At 43.3% G+C, this 21,503-nt stretch overlaps 1 protein-coding gene across 8 annotated transcripts in view; it reads right to left on the reverse strand.

Annotated features, from left to right (window-relative positions):
- specc1la (sperm antigen with calponin homology and coiled-coil domains 1-like a) overlaps positions 1–21,503 on the reverse strand; it is a 283,895-nt gene that overhangs the window by 31,685 nt on the left and 230,707 nt on the right. For all 8 annotated transcript variants that reach the window (XM_059983332.1, XM_059983331.1, XM_059983330.1 and 5 more), the window contains 2 exons: positions 20,217–20,376; positions 15,510–15,612 (listed from right to left, as the gene is read on the reverse strand). In XM_059983332.1, the coding sequence (XP_059839315.1) occupies positions 15,510–15,612; positions 20,217–20,376 (263 nt within the window). The remainder of the gene's footprint in view (positions 1–15,509; positions 15,613–20,216; positions 20,377–21,503) is intronic.

Here is a 21,503-nt window from a genome sequence, read left to right on the forward strand (position 1 = left end):
TTCAGCCCATCGAGTCTGCTCCACCATAGCTGATCCCGGATCCCACCTGTGATGTCTGAACCAATCAGGAAACTATCACCTTCCGCTTTAAACATACCCATGGACTTGGCCTCACCTGGGGTCCGTGGCAAAGCATTCCACAATTCACTACTCTGTCTAAAAAAAAAATTCCTCCTTACCTCTGTTCTAAAGGGTCGTCTCACAATTTTGAGGCTGTGCCCTCTAGTTCTGGATACTGTAGGAAAGATCCTCTGCACATGCACTGTTTAGTCCTTTCAACATTCAGTAGGTTTCAATGAGATCTCCATGCACCAAAGCTGCCAAATGCTCCGCATTTGTTAACCCCTTCATTCCCAGAATCATCCTCGTGAACCTCCTCTGGATTCTCCCCAATGACAACACATCCTGTGGGGCCCAGAACCATTGACAATATTCCAAGTGCGTTCTGACTAGCAGTATCTTCTTGCTTTTATGTTTTATTCCCCCTGAAATAAATGCCAACATTGCATTTGCCTTCTTTACCACACACTTGACCTGTAAATTTTATCTTCTGGGAATCTTGGACGAGGACTCCTAAGTCCCTCTGCACCTCTGATGTTTGAACCTTCTCCCCATTTAGATAACAATCCACACTACTGTTCCTTTTACCAAAATGCATTATCATACATTTCCCAACACTGTATTCCATCTGCTTGGCCATTTTTCAAATTTACCTAAGCCCCACTACAATTGCATTGCTTCCTCAGCACAACCCACCCCTCCATCTATCTTTGTATCATCTGCAAACTTTGCCACAAAGCCATCAGTTCCATTATCTCAATCAATGTGAAAAGAAGCAGTCCCAATACCGAGGAACACAACTAGTCACCCATGCATCTTGATCTTCTGGATTCACCTCCTATGAGGGGCTTTATCAAACATAGAAAGCCTACAGCACAATACAGGCCCTTCAACCCACAAAGCTGTGCCGAACAAGTACTTACTTTAGAAATTATCTCTGGTTTCCGATACCCCTCTATTTATCTAAGCTCCATGTAGCCATCCAGAAGCCTTTTAAAAGACCCTATATTGTATCCGCCTCCACCACTCCACCACCGGCAGCCCATTCCACGCACTCACCACTCTCTGCATAAAAAACTTACCCGACACCTCCTCTTAACCTACTCCTAAGCACCTTAAAACTATGCCCTCTCATGTTAGCCATTTCAGTCCTGGGGAAAAAGCCTCTGACTATCCACATGATCAATGCCTCTCATCATCAGGTCACCTCTCATCCTCCGTTGCTCCAAGGAGAAAAGGCCAAGTTCACTCAATCTATTCTCATAGGGCATGCTCCCCAGTCCAGGCAACATCCTTGTAAATCTCCTCTGCATCCTTTCTATGGTTTCCACAGCCTTCCTGTAGTGAGGCACCTTACTAAAATCCATGGAGGGAACATCTACTACCCTACGTTCATCAATCTCTCTCGTCACCTTGTCAAACTACTCCATCAAATCACTAAGATACAATTTGCCCACATAAAGCCATGCTGGATCTCTTTAATTAGGCTGCAGGTTTCCAAATTCTCATATGTCCTATCACTGATAATATTCTCCAGCAATTTTCCTATAACTGATGTGAGATTCACTGGTCTATAGTTCCCAGGACTTTCCCTTGTTCCTTTCTTGAATAGAATAAGCTTTCAGAAACTCCCAAATTGTAGGAGATTACAATGGACGCACATTTTAGGCAAGGCATAGTTTAAATGGGCAGACAAAGAAAGAGGGAAACGTAGCATGAACACTCAAAAATAAAACAATTAGCTGGAATAAATCTCTTTGAAGTTGTGAAGCAAGAAAATCAATTGAAGGAACGATCCTATATTGCAAGCTACATCAATCATTGTTTTTCTGTCTACTATAATGTAATAAATAGAGACATAACAATGCTGCCCTAGATCTGACTCCAATTAGTAGCAATTATCCCAGAAGCTGAAAGGCTATGCCCTTCAATTTGTTAAATTAATGTCTGAGGAATTATAGAACAAACTGTGGGCAGTTGCATAACTCCTAGAATGCAGACATCTCTTGTCTCCTTCAACTTGATAAAATTCCTTTCTTCATTCACTTAACTTAGTCTTAAACCTAACTACTTTTATACATTAAACACTTTGCTCTATTATTTTCATTGGCTCTTCACTCAACCCTGGAATATCTGGAGAGCAAAGATGCATGCATCAGGATGCTCTTTATCAACCACAGCTCAGCATTCAATACCATCAACCCCTCAAAACTAATCAATAAGCTTCAAGACCTTGGCCTCAATATCTCTTCTGGCAATTTCCTCAAATGCGGACTCCAGTCAGTTTGGATCGGCAACAGTATCTCATGATCTTCATCAGCACAGATGCACCATACGGCTGTGCGCTTCGCAACTTGCATACTCGCTTCATACGAATGACTGCGTGGCTAAGCACAAATCCAATGTCATATTCAAGTTTGCTGGCAACATCACTGTTGTAGGCCAAATCAGAGGGGAGACAAAACATATAGGAGGGAGATTGAAAATCTGGCTGTGGTGCCATAACAACAACCTTTTACTCAGTATCAGCAAGGCCAAGGAGCTGATTATTGACTTCAGGAGGAGGAAACAAGATGTCCAAAGGCCAGTCCTCATGAGACAATAAGAGGTGGAGAAGGTCAGCAACTTTAAATTAGACCATAAGACAAAGGAGCAGAATTAGGCCATTCAGCCCTGCTCTGCCATTCCATCATGGCTGATCCCAGATCCCACTCAACCCCATATACCTGCCTTCTCGCCATATTCTTTGATGCCCTGACTGGTCAGGAAATGATCAACTTCTGCTTTAAATATACCCACGGAATTGGCCTCCACAGCAGTCTGTGGTAGAGCATTCCACAGATTCACTACTCTCTGTCTAAAAAAAATTCCTCCTTACCTCTGTTCAAAAAGGTTGCCCCTCAATTTTCAGGCTGTGTCCTCGAGTTCTGGATACCTCCTACCACAGGAAACACCCTCTCTTCATCTCCTTGCTTTTATATTCTATTCCCATTGAAGTACATGCCAACGTTGCATCTGCCCTCTTTACCACCGATTCGACCTGTAAATGAACCTTCTGGGAATCTTGTATGAGGACTCCTAAGCCCCTCTGAACCTCTGATGCTTGAACTTCTCCCCATTTAGAAAACAGTCCTCAGTATTGTTCCTTTTACTAAAACGTATTGTCATATATTTCCTAAAACTGTAACCTATCTTCCACATTTTTGGCCATTCTTCCAATTTGTCGAAGGCCTGCTGCAATCACATTGCTTCCTCAGCACTACTTACCCCTCCACCTATCTTTGTATTATCAAACTTTGCCACAAAACCATCAAAGCAGCAGTCCCAATACTGACCCCTGAGGAACATCACTAGTCACTGGCAGCCAACCAGAAAGGCCCCTTTTATTCCCATTCACTGCCTCCTGCCTGTCAGCCATTCCCTGATGCATGCCAGTATCTTTCCTGTAACAACATAGGATTTTATCTTATTATGCAGCCCATGTGTGGCAGCTTTCAAATACCTTCTGAAAAACCAAGTAAGTGACATTCTGTGGTACACATCTCTCCTGCACCTTGTGAACCATTCACAGAAACTCTGCTAGGCCTTCAGTACGCCCCTCCAATCAACCAGGCAAGCTCCTCTCTAATGCCTCTGCAAAACCCTTTATTCCATTGTGATACTGATACATGTGACTTACGCTTCTCCCTCTCAAATTGCAGTATGAATTCAGTCATATTACGATCACAGGTTCCTAAGGGTTCCTTTACATTACGCTCCCTAAGAAGATCTGGGTTATTACACAACACCCAATCTAAGATTGCCTTTCCCTGAGTCAGCTCAAGCACAAGCTGCTCTAAAAAGCCAACTTGTAGGCATTCAACAAATTCCCTGTCTTGCAATCTGATACCAATCTGACTTCCCCAAACCCTTTGTGTATAGAAATCCTCTATTACAATTGTGTCATTACTTTTATTATGTGCCTTTTCTAGCTCCCTTTGCAATCTCAGACCCACATCTTGGCTACTATTTAGAGACCTATATATGATACCCATTTTTTTTTTTACCCTTGTGGTTTCTCAACTCAACCCTCAAAGATTCAACATTCTCTGACCCTATGTCACCTCTTTCTAAAGATTAATTCCATCTCTTACTAACAGAGCTACACCACCACCTACGCCTTCCTGCCTGTCCTTTCAATACAAAGTATATTCTTTGATATTAAGCTCCCAACTATGGCTTTTGACTCAGTGATGCCCACGTCATACCGACAAATCTCTACGCCTTGAGTTTGTCCACCTTATTCTGAATGCTACATGCATTTAAATACAACACCTTCAGTCCTGCATTCTTTACCCTTTTCAATTTTGGTACAATTTAACTCTTTACTCTCTCTGCATTTGTACCCAATCATTGGCTTGACCTTCCTTACATTCATCACCTACTTGTAAACCCTCTGGCTCATCCTCAGCTCTATCATACTGGTTCCTATTCCCCTGCCATGTTAGTTTACACCACTCCCTACAGCTCTAGAAAGTGGGCCCACAAGAATATTGGTCCCCCTCAGATTCAAGTGCAACCTGTCCCTTTTGTACAGGTCACACCTGGCCCAGAAAAGGTCCCAATATCCAGAAATCTGAATCCCTGCCCCCTGCTTTTACTCTTCAGTCACACATTTATCTGTCACTTCATTCTATTCCCATCCTCACTGTCGTGTGGCACAGGCAGCAATCCCAAGATTACTACCCTTGAGGTCCTGTTTCTCAGCTTCTTTCCTAACTCCCTGTAGCCTGTTTTCAGGACCTCCTCTCTTTTTCGACCTATGTTGTTGGTACCAATATGCACCATGACTTCTCACTGCTCACCCTTCCTTTTCAGGATATTGTGGACACGTTCAAAAACATCGCGGAGCCTGGCATCTGGGAGGCAAACTACCATCTTATTATGCTTTCTTCTTGCGCCCACAGAATCACCTATCCGTCCGCCTAACTATAGAGTCCCCTTTTCTGTTGCCATCCTCTTCAGTTCCCCATCCTTCTGAGCCACAGGTTCAGACTCAGTGCCAGAGGCATGGTCGCTGTTGCTTTCCCCAGGAAAGCTCCCCCCCAACCCCAAACACTACTCAGAATGGAGTACTTATTGTTGAGGGGGGTGGCCACAGGGGTGGTCTCCACTGACGTTCTTCCTTCCCTCTCCTGACAGTTGCACATTTATCCGTCTCCTGAAGCCTTGGGAGTGATTACCTCCCTGTAACTCCTGTCTATCACTGCTTCACTTTCCCTAACAAGCCGAAGGTCATCGAGCTGCAGCACCAGTTCCTTAACACGGTCTCTAAGCAGCTGCATCTCGATGCACCTGGTGCAGACATGGCCACCAGGGAGGCTGGAAGTCTCCTGGAAATCCACATCTGACACCCAGAACAGAACAAGAGAAAATCTGAACCGCTGGACAGTAGCTCTCTTTTATGGAAATTGGCATTTTAAAGCTCTGCACCGGACTTGCGCAGGAACGTTTCTGTTGCAATACTCCAATCAACACCAAATTCCTCAGTGCTATTATTTCAGAGTTGCTGTCCTGGGCTCAGCATGCGATTACAATTATCAAGAAAGCATGGCAGCTCCTCTACTTCCTTAGGAACTTGCAAAGATTTGGCATGACATCTAAAACTTCAACAAACTTCTGTAGATGTCACAGACTTGAATGGAAACACCAATGCCTTTGAATGGAATATCCTTCAAAAAGTAGTGGATATGGCCCGAGTTCACGGATAAAGTCCTCCCCACCACTGAGCAAATTTACACAAAGTGTTGTTGCAGGGAAAGCAGCATCCATCATGTGACCCCCAGCACCCAGGCCATGCTCTCTTCTCGCTGCTGCCATCAGGAGCCTCAGGACTCACCCCACCAGGCTCAGGACAAGTAATTATCCCTCAGCCATCAGCTTCTGAACCAAAGGGAATAAATCCATTCAACTTTATTTACCCCATCATTGAAATGTTCCTACAGCCTATGGACTCACTTTCAAAGACTCTTCATTTCATGTTCTCAATATTTATTGCTTATTTATCTCTTTCTGTGCTTGCAGTTTGCTGTCTTTCGTACACTGGCTGAACACCCAAGTTCCTGTGGCCTTTCATTGATTCTATTATGATTATTATTGCATAATGGAATTATCGAGAATGCTCGCAAGAAAATAAATCTTAGGGTTGTGTATAGTGACAAATATATATGCACTTTGGTAATAAATTTACTTTCAACTCTAAATGTAACTGACAAACACCAGGTGAAGTTGCAGGCAAGTAATTGTAACACAATTGTCATATCCTGTCAGGATGCTGTTCATTGACACCATCATTCCTACAATCCTGATCAAAAAACTACAGAATCTGGGCCTCTGTAACTGGATCCCTGAGTTCCTAACCGGAGGACCACAATCTGTGCAGATCGGAAATAACGTCTCTATCTCACTAAACATCAACAATGGCACACCTCAGGGCTCTACTCTCTCTACATCACAACTGCATGGCTAGACGAAGCTCAAATGCCATCTATAAATTTGCTGATGATACAACCATTGTTGGCTGAACCTCAGATGGTGACAAGAGGACGTACAGGAGCGAGGCTGATCAGCTGGTTGAGTGGTGTTGCAGCAACAACCTTGCACTCAATGTCAGGAAGAACAAAGAACTGACTGTGGACTTCAGGAAGGGGAAGATGAGGGAACACACACCAGTCCTCATAAAGGGATCAGAAGTGAAGAGAGTGAGCAATTTCAAGTTCTGGGATAGTAATAACTCCGAGGACTTAACCTGGTCCCAACATATCAGTGCAGCTATAAAGAAGGCAAGACAGCGGCTATATCTCATTAGGAGTTTGAGGAGATTGGTACGTCACTAAGAACACTTGCAAATTTCTACAGATGTATTGTGGAGCACATTCTAACTGGCTGCATCACCATCTAGTGGAGGGCCTGCCACACGGATCGAAGTAAACTGCAGAGTTGTTAAATCAGTCAGTTCCATCTTGGGTACTAGCCTCTGTAGTATCCAAGACATCCTCAAGTACTGGTGCCTCAGAAAGGTGCCCCACTACCCAGGACATGCCCGTTTCTCATTGTTACCATCGGGAAGGAGGTACAGAAGCCTGAAGGCACACACTCAGTGATTCAGGAACAGCTTGTTTTTCTCTGCCATTCATTTTCCGAATAGACATTGAATCCATGAACACTACCTCACTACTTTAAAAGAAATTATTTTTGCGCTACTTAATTAATTTAACTATTTAATATATGTGTATATTACTTGCGGTATATATGAGTATAATCCTGTAATTCACAGCTTTTTCCTCTATATTATCATGTTGTACTGCTGCCGCAAAGTTTAACAAATTTCACAACATATAGAACCATAGAACACTACAGCACAGTACAGGCCCTTCAGCCCTCCATGTTGTGCTGACCCATATAATCCTTAAAAAAAAAGTACTAAACCCACACTACCCCATAACCCTCCATTTTTCTTTCATCCATATGATGGTGATATTAAACCTGATTCCGATTCTTAATCCAATGAGTCGTTTAGTTGATGTATTTTTGGAATTTTCCTCAGATGGTTTTATATGCCCAACAGCAGAAGTTTTAGGAGATCAAAGGGATGAGAAGCATGGCCTTTTGTGTCTGAAAATATTGTTGGCAGATAGAGTTGAGGTTGAGGAGGGTGGGGCAGGCTGAGGGGGACTGGAAGAATTGTGCTGAGATTACCACTAAGAAAAGCACATGTCTATATCTGTAAAGAGTGATTAGCCTGGTCACTGAATACACGTACAGTACTGAGCAAACGTCTTAGGCACCACAGATTTCCTTATGGTTTCAGAAGGTACGGCCTCCAAGGAGCCCTGATCTCCGGGTAATCCCAGTCATCAAGGAGCCAGTACGGGATTACCCGGAGAGAAAGGAGCAAGCCAGAGAGCCAAAGTCTGCAGAAGAACTGTGACAAGTTTTCCAAGATGGTTTGAACAATCTACCAGCCAATTTTCTTATAAAAACTGAATGACAGTGTAGCAAAGAGAACTGATGCAGTTTTAAAAGCAAAGGGTAGTCACACCAAAGATTGATTTGATTTAGTTTTTTTTAGTTAACTGCTCTTTATAGTAATTTTTTGATATTAATGAACTTTTCATTTTTTTGAAAGCATCTTTTGCTCTACAAATTTTTTTTACATGTGCTGAGGATTTTTGCATAGTGCTGCAAGATCAGTTTACATTCTGATGTAAACAACTGCATAAATCACTTGGAGCACAACATAGCCACAGGGTATACAAAGCAACCCTAAACAAATTAAATTCAAATTATTTGGCTGGTCTAATATCTGATTTTGTGATTAGGATCCTTTTCTTATTGTGCAAAACAACATCCATGACTTCACCAATGTTTAGGTGGTTCCTGAAGGAATCAGATCAGGCCGAACCACATAAAACTGGTGAAGTCTTGTTTTCCTTTGCCATAACTACTGCAACCAGGAGTGAGATACAGTGCCTGTTTGAATGCCTAGCTTGAACGACATCCACAAAACACAACACCAAACAAGACAGAGCCTTCCAAATTCTGGCCAACACCTTGAGCATTACTTCCTTAGCACATCTCCAAAATGAAGCTTCCCAAGATTGCTCCGTGTCACTGTCCTACGCCCCTCCACCTCGTATCATCACCATAACCAAACATCCCCTGAAACTGCAGCTTCATGAATGACCAACTTCACCAACCTCTCATCAAACCTGCTGACAAAGGTGGCGCTGCTGGGGCTTGGCTAACTGAAGCATCCTGCCAACATACTTACCTCCCTCTGGACCATGATCCCACCAATAAACAGAAGACCATAAGACACAGGAGCAGAATTAGGCCATTCAGCCCATCAAGTCTGCTGTACCATTCCATCATGGCTGATCCCAGATCTCATTCAATCCCATACATCCACTTTCTTGCCATATCCTTAGGCTGATCAGGAAACTATCAACTTCCACCTTAAATATGTGCATGGACTTGGCCGCCCCCGCAATCTGTGGCAGAGCATTCCATAGATTTACTACTCTCTGGCTGAAAAAAACATTCCTCCCTACCTCTGTTCTAAAAGGTTGCCCCTCAGTTTTGGATACCCCCACCTTAGGACACATCTTCTCCACATCCACCCTATCTAGTCCTTTTCAACATTCGGTAGGTTTCAGTGAGATCCCCACCCATTCTTTTAAATTTCAGTGTGTACAGTGTGTATCATCAGTTCTGGTCGCCTCACTACAGGAAGGACATGGAAGCCATAGAGAGAGTGCAGAGGAGATTGACAAGGATGTTGCCTGGATTGGGGAGCATGCCCTATGAGAATAGGTTGAGTGAACTCGGCCTTTTCCCCTTGGAGCGACGGAGGATGAGAGGTGACCTGATAGAGGTGTACAAGATGATGAGAGGCACTGATCATGTGGATAGTCAGAAGCTTTTCCCCAGGGCTGAAATGTTGCCACAAGAGGACACAGGTTTAAGGTGCTGGGGAGTAGGTGCAGATGAGAAGTCAGGGGTAAGTTTTTTACTCAGAGAGTGGTGAGTGCGTGTTATGGGCTGCCGGCAACGGTGGTGGAGGCTGATATGATAGGGTCTTTTAAGAGACTTTTAGATAGGTACTTGGAGCTTAGGAAAATAGAGGGATATAGGTAAGTTTAGTAATTTCTAAGGTAGGGACATGTTCGGCACAACTTTGTGGGCCGAAGGAGAGCTAGAAAGAGCCATGAGAAGGCCTTGGTGAGTAGTATTAAGGAAAACCCCAAGGCATTCGACAAGTACGTGAAGAGCAAGAGGATGAGCTGTGTGAGAATAGGACCAATCAGGAGCGAGAATGGAAACGTGTGCATGGAGCCAGAGGGGGGTAGTGGAGGTACTTAATGAATACTTCGCTTCAGTATTCACCAGGGAAAAGGACCTTGGCAATTGTGGGGATGACTTACAGCAGACTGAAATGCCTGAGTGTATAGACATTAAGAAAGAGGATGTGCTGGAACTTCTGAAAGTTAGTAAGTTAGCTAAGTCGTTGGGACCAGATGAGATACAACCCAGGCTACTGTGGGAATCGAGGAAGGAGATTGCTGAGCCTCTGGCGATAATCTTTGCATTATCAACATGGATGGAAGAAGTACCAGAAGACTGGAAGGTTGCAGATGTCGTTCCCTTGTTCTAGGGAGTAGAGATAACCCAGGAAATTATAGACCAGTGAGTTGTTGGAGAAGAACATGAGAGGCAGGTTTTATGAGCATTTGGAGAGACATGATCTGATTAGGGATAGCATGGCTTCATTAAGGGCAGGTCACGCCTTACGGACCTGATTGAATTCTTTGAGGATGTAACAAAACACATTGATGAAGGTAGAGCAGTGGCTGTAGTGCATATGGATTTCAGTAAGGAATTTGACAAGGTTCCCCATGTGAGGCTCATTCAGAAAGTGCAGAGGCATGGGGTCCAAGGAGACATTGCTTAATGGATCCAGAATTGGCTTGTCCACAGAAGGCAAAGGGTGGTTGTAGATGGTTCGTATTCTGCATGGAGGATAGTGGCCAGTGATGTTCCACAGGGATCTGTTCTGGGACCCCTTCTTTTTGTGATTTTTATAAATGACCTGGATGAGGAAGTAGAAAGGATAGATTAGTATGTTTGCTGATGACAGCAAAGGTTGGGGGTCAACTTTGAAGTTGTGAATAGTTGTCAGAGGTGACATCGATAGGATGCAGAACTGGGCTTAGAAGTGGCAGATGGAGTTCAACCCAGGTAAGGGTGAAGTGGTTCATTTCAGAAGGTCAAGTTTGAAGACAGAATATAATACTAATGGTAAGACTCTTGGCAGTGTAGAGGATCAGTGATATCTTGGGGTCCCTGTCCACAGGACACTCAAAGCTGCTGCACAGGTGACAGTGTTATTAAGAAGGTGTATGGTGTGTTGGCCTTCATCAAACATGGGATTAAGTTCAAGAGCCATGAGGTAATGTTACAGCTACAGATGACCTCAGTTAGACCCCACTTGGTGTACTGTGTTCAGTTCTGGTCACCTCACTATAGGAAGGATGTGGATACTATAGAAAGAGCACAGAAGAGATTTATGAGGATGTTGCAGCATAAGAAATAAAATGGACAATCATGAAATTCAGCTACAGATTGACAAGTATGACATTGTGGCCATCTCTGAAACTTGGATAAGGGATGGTTGCCATTGGGAGGTGAATGTCCAAGGATATACAGTGTATTAGAAAGGTAGGTTAGTAGGCAGAGGAGTTGGTGTGACCCTGTGTAAAAGAAATAATATAAAATCATTAAAAAAGGATGACATAGGATTGGAGGAGAATTTGTAGAATGTCCAAGGGATGGCTTTTTAGAACAGCTTGTAATTGAGCCCACCAGGGGATCGGCTGTGCTGGATTGGGTGTTGTGCAATGATCCAGAGGTGATAAGAGAGCCTAAGGTTAAGGAATCCTTAGTGAACAATGATCACAATATGATTGAGTTCACTTTGAAATTTGAGAAGGAGAAACTTAATTCCAGTTTGTCAGTATTTCAGTTGAATAAAGGAAATTACAATGGAATGAGAGGGGAACTGGCTGAAGTCGACTGAAAAGGGACACTAGCAGGAAGGACAGCAGAGCAGCAATAGCTGGAGCTTCTGCAAAAAATGAGGGAAATGCAAGACGGATGTATTTCAAATAAGAAGAAATTGGAAGAAGGACACTACCGTGGCTGATATGTGAAGTCAGAACCAAAGTAAAAGCAAAATTGAGGGCATACAAGGAAGCCAGAGCTAGTGGAAAGATAGAAGATTGGGAAGCTTTTAAAAACTTGCAGAAGAAAACTAAGAAGGTCATTAGGAAGGAAAAGATGAATTACGAAAGGAAGCTGGCAACTAATATCAAAGAAGGTAATAAAAGCTTTTTTTTAAGAGGTAGAAGAGAGTTGAGGGTCGATATAGGTCCAATAGAAAATGACGCTGGGGATATTGTAATGAGAAACAGAGATGGCAGAGGAACTGAATGCATAGTTTCCATCAGTCTTCACAGTGGAAGACGTCTGCAGTATACCAGACATTCAAGAGTGTCAGGGAAGTGAAGTAAGTGCAATTAAAATTACGACTGAGAAGTTGCTCAGGAAGCTTAATGGTCTGAGGGTGGTGTTGGACCTGATGGAATGCACCCTTGGGTTATGAAGGATAGATTCTGGCATTGTACCGGATGACTAGAAAATTACAAATGCTACTCTGCTATTTAAGAAGAGTGGGAGGCAGCAGAAAGAATAGTATAGACCTGTTGGCCTGACATCAGTGGTTGGGAAATTGTTAGAACTGATCGCAAGTACCTGGAAGCACATGACAAGATAGGCCAAAGCCAGCATGGTTTCCCGCCTGACTAACCTACAATAATTCTTTGAGGAAATTACAAGCGGGGTAGACAAAGGAGATGCAGTAGACGTGGTGTTCTTGGATTTTCAGAAGGCCTTTAACAAGGTGCTGTACATGAGGCTGCTTTGCAAGATAAGAGCCCATGGAATTACAGGGAAGTTACTAGCATGAGTGGAGCGTTGGCTGATCGGCTGAAAACAGAGAGTGGGAATAAAGGGATCCTGCTCTGGCTGGCTGCCAGTTACTAGTGGCATTCCACCGGGGTTGATGTTGGGACTGCTGCTTTTTACGATGTATGTCAATAATTTGCATTATGGGATTAACGGATTTGTGGCTAAATTAGCCAATGATACAAAGATAGGTGGAGGAACAGCTAGTATTGAGGAAACAGAGAGCCTGCAGAGAGACTTAGATAGTTTAGGGTAATGGGCAAAGAAATGGCAAATGAAATACAATGTTGGAAAGGGTATGGTCATCTACTTTGGTGGAAGAAATAAATGGGCAGACTACAATTTAGATGGGGAGAGAATTCAAAATGCAGAGATGCAAAGGGACTTGGGAGTCCTTGTGCAGGATAGCCTAAAGGTTAACTGCCAGGTGGAGTCGGTGGTGAAGAAGGTGAATGCAATGTTGGCATTCATTTCTAGAGGTATAGAATATAAAGAGAAGGGATGTGATGTTGAGGCTCTATAAGGCACTTGTGAGACCACACTTGGAGTACTGTGTGCAGTTTTGGGCTCCGCATTTTAGAAAGGACATCCTAACATTGGAGAGGGTTCAGAGAAGATTCATGAGAATGATTCCAGGAATGAAAGGGTTACCGTATGAGGAATGTCTGGCAGCTCTTGGGCTGTATTCCCTAGAGTTCAGGAGAATGAGGGGGGATCTCACAGAAACATTCTGAATTTTAAACAGCCTGAACAGAGTAAATATGGCAAAGTTATTTCCCACGGTAGGGGATTATAGGACAAGAGGGCACGACTTCATGATTGAAGGTCGTCCTTTTAGAACTGATAAGCAGTGAAATTACTTTAGTCAGAGGGTGGTAAATCTGTGGAATTTGCTGCCACAAGCGGCTGTGGATGCCAAGTCATTGGGTGCATTTAAGGCAGAGAAAGACAGGATTAGCCAGGGCATCAAAGGGTACGGGGAGAAGGCAGGGGAGTGGGGATGACTGGAATAATTGGATCATTCTTTGATGGACTGGTGGGACAGACTCAATAGGCCGAATGGTCTACTTCTGCTCCTATATCTCATGGTCTTATGGCCTGGATTGGAGAGCATACCTTAGGAAAATAGGTTGAGTGAACTCGGCCTTCTCTCCTTGGAGTGACAGAGGATGAGAGGTGACCTGACAGAGGTGTATAAGATGATGCAAGGCATTAATTGGGTGGATAGCCAGAGGCTTTTTCCTAGGGTTGAAATGCTAATGTGAGTAGGCATAGTTTTAAGGTGCTTGGAAGTAGTTACAAGGGGGTGGTCAGAGGTAAGTTTTTCACACAGAGAGTGGTGTGTGTGTGGAATGCACTGCCAGTGAAGGTGGTGGATGCAGATACGATAGGGTCTTTTAAGAGACTCTTGGATAGGCACATGGAGCTTAGTAAAATAGAGGGTATGTGGTTGGAAAATTCTAGGCAGCTTCTAAGTGGGTTACATATTGTGGGCCAAAGAGCCTGTAATGTGCTGTAAATTTATATGCTCTGGCATTTATTTCAAGGGGAATAGAATATAAAAGCAAGGAGATAATGCTGAGAGTTTATAAGACACCAGTCAGGCCACACTTGGAGTATTGTCAACAGTTTTGGGCCCCATATCTCAGAAAGAATGTGTTGTCATTGGAGAGAATCCAGAGGAGGTTCGTGAGGATGATTCTGGGAATGAAGGGGTTAACATATGGGGAGCACTTGGCAGCTTTGGGCCTGTACTCACTGGAATTTAGAAGAATGTGAGGGGATCTCATAGAAACCTACCAAATGTTGAAAGGACTAGATAAGGTGGATGTGGAGAGGATGTTTCTTTTGGTGGGGGTATCCAGAACTAAAGGGCACTATCTCAAAACTGAGGGGCAACCTTTTAGAACAGAGGTAAGGAGGAATTTTTTTTAAGCCAGAGAGTAGTGAATCTGTGGAATGTTCTGCCACAGACGGTGGTCCGGCCAAGTCCATACCTATATTTAAGGTGGAAGGTGTTCACAATACTCCAAGAGGCCTCACCAGTGCTTTATAAAGCCTCAATATTACATCCTTGCTTTTATATTCTAGTCCTCTTGAAATGAATGCTAACATTGCATTTGCCTTCCTCACCACAGGCTCCACCGGCAATTTATCCTTTAGGAAGTCCTGTACAAGGACTTCCGAGTCCTTCTGCACCTCATTTTTTGAATTTTCTCCCCACTTAGAAGATCGAAGGTGCATGACAATAAATTTCCTGGCACTATTTCATTTGTCACTTCTTTGCCCATTCTCCTCACCTAATTCCTTCTGCAGCCTCTCTCCTTCCTCAAAGCTGGCTGCCCCTCCACCTATCTTCGTATTGTACGCAACAACAAAGTCATCAATTCTGTCATCCAAGTCATTGACATGTAACGTAAAAAGAATTGGTCCCACTACAGACCGCTATGCAAAACCACTAGTCGCCGGAAGTCAACGAGAAAAGGCTCCCCTTATTCTCACCCTTTGCCTCCTGCCAATCAGCCACTGCTTTGTCCATCTTTCCTGTTGAGCACTAACTACTCCATGAGTGGGTATTGTTCAATTAGCTCTTTCAAAGGTAACTAATACTAATATGATTAACTAATAAAATCACAAACAAGAGAAGATTTGCAGATGCCGGAAATCCAAACAACACACAAAAAATGTTGGCGGAACTCAGCAGGCCAGGCAGCATCTATGGAAAAAAGTACAGTTGACATAGCAAGCCGAAACCCTTCAGCAGGAAATGCTATTCAGTAATAACACTTTGTTTAGGGTTTTGAGATAATCAGTGTTCACCAATTAGAATCAGCACGTACAAACACCTTCCTCTTACTGTGCAATCATGGTGCTTCCTCACTTACCTGATAACCTTCCGTCTTCTTCTGACACCACTTCAGAAGTGCATTCCTCTTGGAGCCGCCATATTCACGAGCCAGTGCTGACAACGGATCTTTTCTCTCCTCCCTTGTATAAAACATATCAATAGTTGCAGATCAATAGTTACATTTTAGAAATTCTGCAGGTGCTCGAAATCCAAACCAATATATGCAAAATACTGGATGAACTCAGCAGCACAGGTAGCATCATCCATGGAAGTGAACAAACAAGTTAACATTCTGGGCCAAGAAATCATCCTGAAGAAGGGTCGTGGCCCAAAACATTGACTATTTATTTTTCATTTCCATGGATGCTGTCTAACATGCTGAATTCCATCAGCATTTTGTGTATATCAATAGTTGCCAGTTTAAAAGCTATCAAGTATATCAACTCTGACTGGATTTAAGAAGAGCATTTACTTTAACCAACAAATTACAAACAAACTCTGTTATGAACACTGTAACTCGGATAACATATCAGAACTGCTGACTTACAATGAGACCAAAGTTTCACCTCTGTTCACTTTTACAGCAGAAATGGAGACCAGTGAGGACCAAGAACAAGATGGCAGCAGCACTTGGTTGCTTGCATCCTCCAGTCAGCTCGTGATAACTGCTGCAAGCTGAAAGTCATGGTAAATACATCTTGCAAAACGTACATTACAGTTCCCATGCAGTCACAAATGAAGGCTGTTCAAAATCTCTCCAGTCTCAGACAGCCAGTATTGGAGCTCTGCTAACTGTAACCTGGGACCAGGATGCTGTCATCAGAGACTAGACAGATGTCAACTGTGAATAATTTATCCCAGGAACACAGAGGCTACACACTGTACGATCTTGTCATTTTTATTCAGGAACTGGGAGATGCCTCCTGTGGGCAAAACCGATCTCCATTAGGAAGAGGAATGATCTTCAAAACTGGGCATTTACTCAAGAGAGAACATTGACACACCCCAGGGAGTAATCATAGTTGATTCACTATATGCCAATTGGACTTAATTAATGGTGGTCACACATTGTACGTACACTTATCAATGAAGTAAAGGAAAATTCAACCTCAGATTTTGTGGCTCTACAGCTGAAATAATCAGCAATTAAACCTTCTCTAGAGGGTAATAGTGGAGGATTGTTACTCTGATGAAAGCCTGTGAACTTTTACTGCATATTAAGTACGTTAATAATTCTGATGTGAATGTGAAAGATTTGATCAGTAGGCTTGCAGTTGACATAAAAGTTGCTGATGCTCGCTGTTGATAGTGAGGAAACTGTCTTCAGCTGCAGGGTGACAGGGCAATGGCAGATTAAATTTAATCCTGACAAGTGTCAGGTGAAGCATTTTGGGAGGACTAACACATTGAATGGTGGGAACCTGAGGAGATCGATCAACAAAGGAACCTTGGTGTATGAGCCAAAGGATCCCAAAGATGACATCCCAGGTATTAAGTTAACCAAGAAGCAGTAACAGAAGAGATTCACTTGGATGTTTCTGGGGCTGAAGCATTTTAGTTTTGAGGAGAGACTAGGTATTAAGTTAATCAAGAAGCAGTAACAGAAGAGATTCACTTGGATGTTTCTGGGGCTGAAGCATTTTAGTTTTGAGGAGAGACTAGGTATTAAGTTAATCAAGAAGCAGTAACAGAAGAGATTCACTTGGATGTTTCTGGGGCTGAAGCATTTTAGTTTTAGGGAGAGACTGGATAGGCTAGGTTTATTTTCCTTAGAGTGCAGGAGGCTTAAGGAGGTGTACAAAATAATGAGAGGAATAGATAAGACAAACTTTCCCACTCTGCACAAGTGTCTAAATGTACAAGAAATGGCAAGATCAGTGACATACAGATAGAGAGTAAGCCTTGAAAGATGTAAGGGAAAGTAGACAGTGCAGTAATGAAGACATAGAGCATATTGGCCTTCACCCGTTGGGGCATTAGACATACAATTTGGCATGCTGCAGCTCTATAAGACATCAGCCAGGCCAAATCTGGTGTGCAGTTCCAGTCGCCATGTTAGGGGATGAACGTGGAGAAGGTTCATAAGAAGCTCTCAAGGACATTACTTGGATCGAAAGATATTAGCTTTAAGCAGAAGTTGGACAATTTGGATTGTTTTCTCAGAAGCATCATCTGTTAGATATAAAATTATGAGAGGCATAGAGAGGGTGGAAATGTCAGATACTGGAGCGCACAGATTTAAGGTGAGAGTGTAAGTTTAAAGGAGATTGTGCGGAAATTTTTTTCCACACACACTGAATGTTAGCTGGCCTGTGGTGTAGTGGCATCAGCACCAGACTTTGAGGTAAATAGACCCGAGTTCAAATCCGGCTGACCCCTTGCATGCTCTCCATCCATGCTGGGTTGAGCGCCGAGCTAGCAACTCAGTTTTGTAAAACACTGTCAAAATGCTACAGAAACAGCAAAAATCCCACCCGATGCAGTACGAGGCATGAAAAGGAACAACAATTTCTGAACCTTTGAAATGTCAATAAATGAACCTTTGAAGTACAATTGAAGTACAATTGCAATACCTAGAGATGAAGCATTTTCACAAGCACATGAAGAGCCGGAAATAGGATACAGGCCAGGTGCAGGCAGATGGGATTAAATACAGGTTAATCTATTTATCACGTGCACATTGAAACATACAGTGAACTGCATTGCTTGCATGAACAATCAATACAACTTAAGGATGTGCCACACAATCTGTCGCCAACAAAGTGTGTGCCAAATGTGCAGCTGTACAACACAAGCAACAATAACGGCATAACGAGCCCCCCCACTCTCTCTCACACACCCCCCCCCAACCAAAACCCAGGACGGGTTGCCTACGGGCCTCCAGCAGACTCAGGGCTTTGGCCATTGACCCTCAATATCCAGATTCGCTAACTTCTGTCCTTGACCTTTGGGCTTCGATCTTTAGTGTGAACCCCAGGACTTGCTGATGATGGGGACCCTTAATTCTAGGCTTTGAACTCTGGACTTGCCTGTGTTGGAACCCTGAACTCTAGACTCAACGGCATGGAAGTGGGGTCACTAGCTCTAATGCCTACTGTCCGCATAATCTCTTTTCCCTACACCTGCAGGACCATTAGCCCGTGTGTCCGTGCTGATCTCTGTCCACAGGCCATGCTGACCTGAGATCAGTTCATGGCTGTCCTTCATCGTAGAGTGCCGAAACTCCGACCTGACCTCTAACTCTCCCAATCCCTGTCCCTCAAACCTAACCTCAACTGAGATTGTGGGACAGCATCGGTATCATGCCTTGCAGTGACATCGTGGGCTGTTCCAACTCTGTACAGAACTATGTTCATTTATATATTTATGTGAAATAGGCGTTTCGAGCCCTGCCGCCCAGTAATCCCCATTTTAATCCGAGCGCAATCAGGGGACAATTTACAATGACCTATTAACCTACCAACTGGTATGTCTTTGGACTGTGGGAGGAAACCCAAACAGTCATGGAGAAAACGTCCAAACTCCTTACAAGCAGTGGCGGAAATTGAACCTGGGGTCACTTGTATTGTAGTGTTGTGTTAACCACTACCATACCATACTGTCTTCTCCATAAAGGGCAAAGGTTTAAGGTAATGGTTAAGAGGTAGGAATCTGAAATGGAGTGGTGGAGGCAAAGACGCTCACTGAAGACGTATCTGGAGAAGATTGACCAAGGCTTGGAAGTCTACAGACCAAGAGGGATCAGTATCGATGGGAGCTTGATGACTGTCATGAATACGTTGGCTGAAAGGCTTTTCTCTTTGAAGTATGATTTTAAATTGTGTGGTGATGCTAGCTGAGAGAGAGAAGCAGAAGAGTGCGTAAGTATGGTGTAAAAAACGAACACAAGAAAATCTGTAGATGCTGGAAATCCAAGCAATAAACACAAATGCTGGAGGAACTCAGCAGGCCAGGCAGCATCTATGGAAAAGAGTACAGTTGATGTTTTGGGTCCAGCCCCTTCATCAGGACTCAAATGAGATCCAAGACTGAAATGGTTGATTATCTGAAACTGAAGGTAACGCGTCACACCTTGAGCTTAGGTTCGCTATTTTGGACATGCTTCTGGAGAACTGAGAGTGGGAGCTGAAGAATTAAAATGTCTTGCAAATAGTTGCTCAGGATCACCATTCTGGTCACCCACCGAGTGGAACGATATCAATAACATTGAAAGAGTATAAAGAACACTTACAAGAATATTGCTGGGACTTGAGGACCTCCATTATAGGGAAAGGTTAGGACTTTATTCCGTGGAATGTAGGAGAATGAGATCACATAGAGGTCCTTTTTCCACTCAAGTAGAGGTCAAAGGTTAAGGGTGAAAGGTGAAATATTTAAGGGGAACCTGAGGGGAATTTCTTCAGTCCGAGGGTGGTGTAAGAATGCTAGTAAAAGATGCGGATGTGATTGCAACAGTTAAGTTTGGGTAAATACAGGGATGGGAGAGGTATGGATGGCTATGGTCCAGGTGCAGGTTGATGGGTCTAGACAGAATAACAGTTTGGCTCAGACTAGTTGGGCTTGTTTCTGTGCTATGTTGTTCTACGTCTCTATGACCGCTGCCCCTGACATAGCTTGGTTAAAATTATCTTAACTACACTGTTCAATCCACTCTATCAGATTTAGCATAAACATTAATGCTTAAAGACCATAACTGTGTTAGATATGCAAGGGTGGTTCAGTGACTTGATCACATGACCCTTACCTGAGGCGGCTACGTGCAGTTGGCGTTACTGAAGCTGTAGGGGATGAAGATGTCAAGGACAACTGTGGTGAGGTGGTAGTCATTCCCATCAATGATGATGGCGAGGAGCTATCTGTGACTGTCAGATCACGTTTAATCTCCTCACTGCTTCTTCGAGACACTGCAGGAAGAAAGTTAAAAGCATGACAAAGACACGGCACCAGTTTTAAAAGACGATCAGAGCCTGTTAGAACTTGTCTGTGGAGCAGGAGATTACTTGGGTTAATAGTAACTAAGGTTAATTAGTAAGGGCCAGTAAAAAGATGCAGGGTTTGAACAGATCGGCCATTGATGATGTGGCAGTTAAGTAAGTGGGCAGTGTTAAGAGTGGCTTTGCCTTAACAGGCTTGTGGGAGAGTGCAAGTGTAAAAAGACCCTGATTGGAGTTATATACAGGCCTCCTAACAGTAGCCAGGATGTGGAGTACAAATTATAACAGGAGAAAAAAAGGCATGTAAAAAGGGCAATGTTGCAATAGTCATGGGGGAATTTCAATATGTAGATAGATTGGGAAAGTTAGGTTGGTGCTTGATCCTAAGAGAGAGATTTTGTGAAATGCCTACAAGGTGCTTTTTAGAGCAACCTGTTGTTGAGCCCACTAGGGAATCAGCAATTCTGGGTGTCATGTAATGACCTAGATTTGGTTAGAGAGCTTAAAGTAAAGGAAGCCTGAGGAGGCAGTGATCATAATATGACAGGATTCACGCTGCAGTTTGAAGAGGAAAGGCTAAAATCGGATGTATCAGTGAAGTAAAAGGAATTGAGAGGAGTTGACCGAAGTTGATTGGAAGGGGACACCAGCGGGGATGATAGAAGAACACCAACGGCTGGAGTTTCTGGGGGCAACCTGAAAGGCAGAATATCACAAAGATGAAGATGTACTCTAAAAGGAGGATGAGGCAACTGTGGGTGGCAAGAGGAGTCAAAGACAGCATAAAACCAAAGCAGAGGGCAAAAACAGTGGGGAGTTAGAGGATTGGGAAGATTTTAAAAACCAACAGAAGGCAACTAAAATAAAAATGACAGAAAAGATGAAATCTGAAAGTAAGCTAGTCAATAATATAAAAGAGGATACCAAAAGCTTTTCCAAGCACATAAAGAGTAAAAAAGGCGAGAATATTGGACTGCTGGAAAATGACAATGGAGAAGTAGCAATGGGGGCAAAGAAATAATGGATGTATTTAATAAGTATTTTACATCAATTTTCACAGTGGAAGACACTAGCAGTATGTCAGAAATCCGAGTGTC

Source organism: Hypanus sabinus, chromosome 10, assembly GCF_030144855.1.
Source record: "Hypanus sabinus isolate sHypSab1 chromosome 10, sHypSab1.hap1, whole genome shotgun sequence".
Classification (NCBI taxonomy): Eukaryota; Metazoa; Chordata; class Chondrichthyes; order Myliobatiformes; family Dasyatidae; genus Hypanus; species Hypanus sabinus.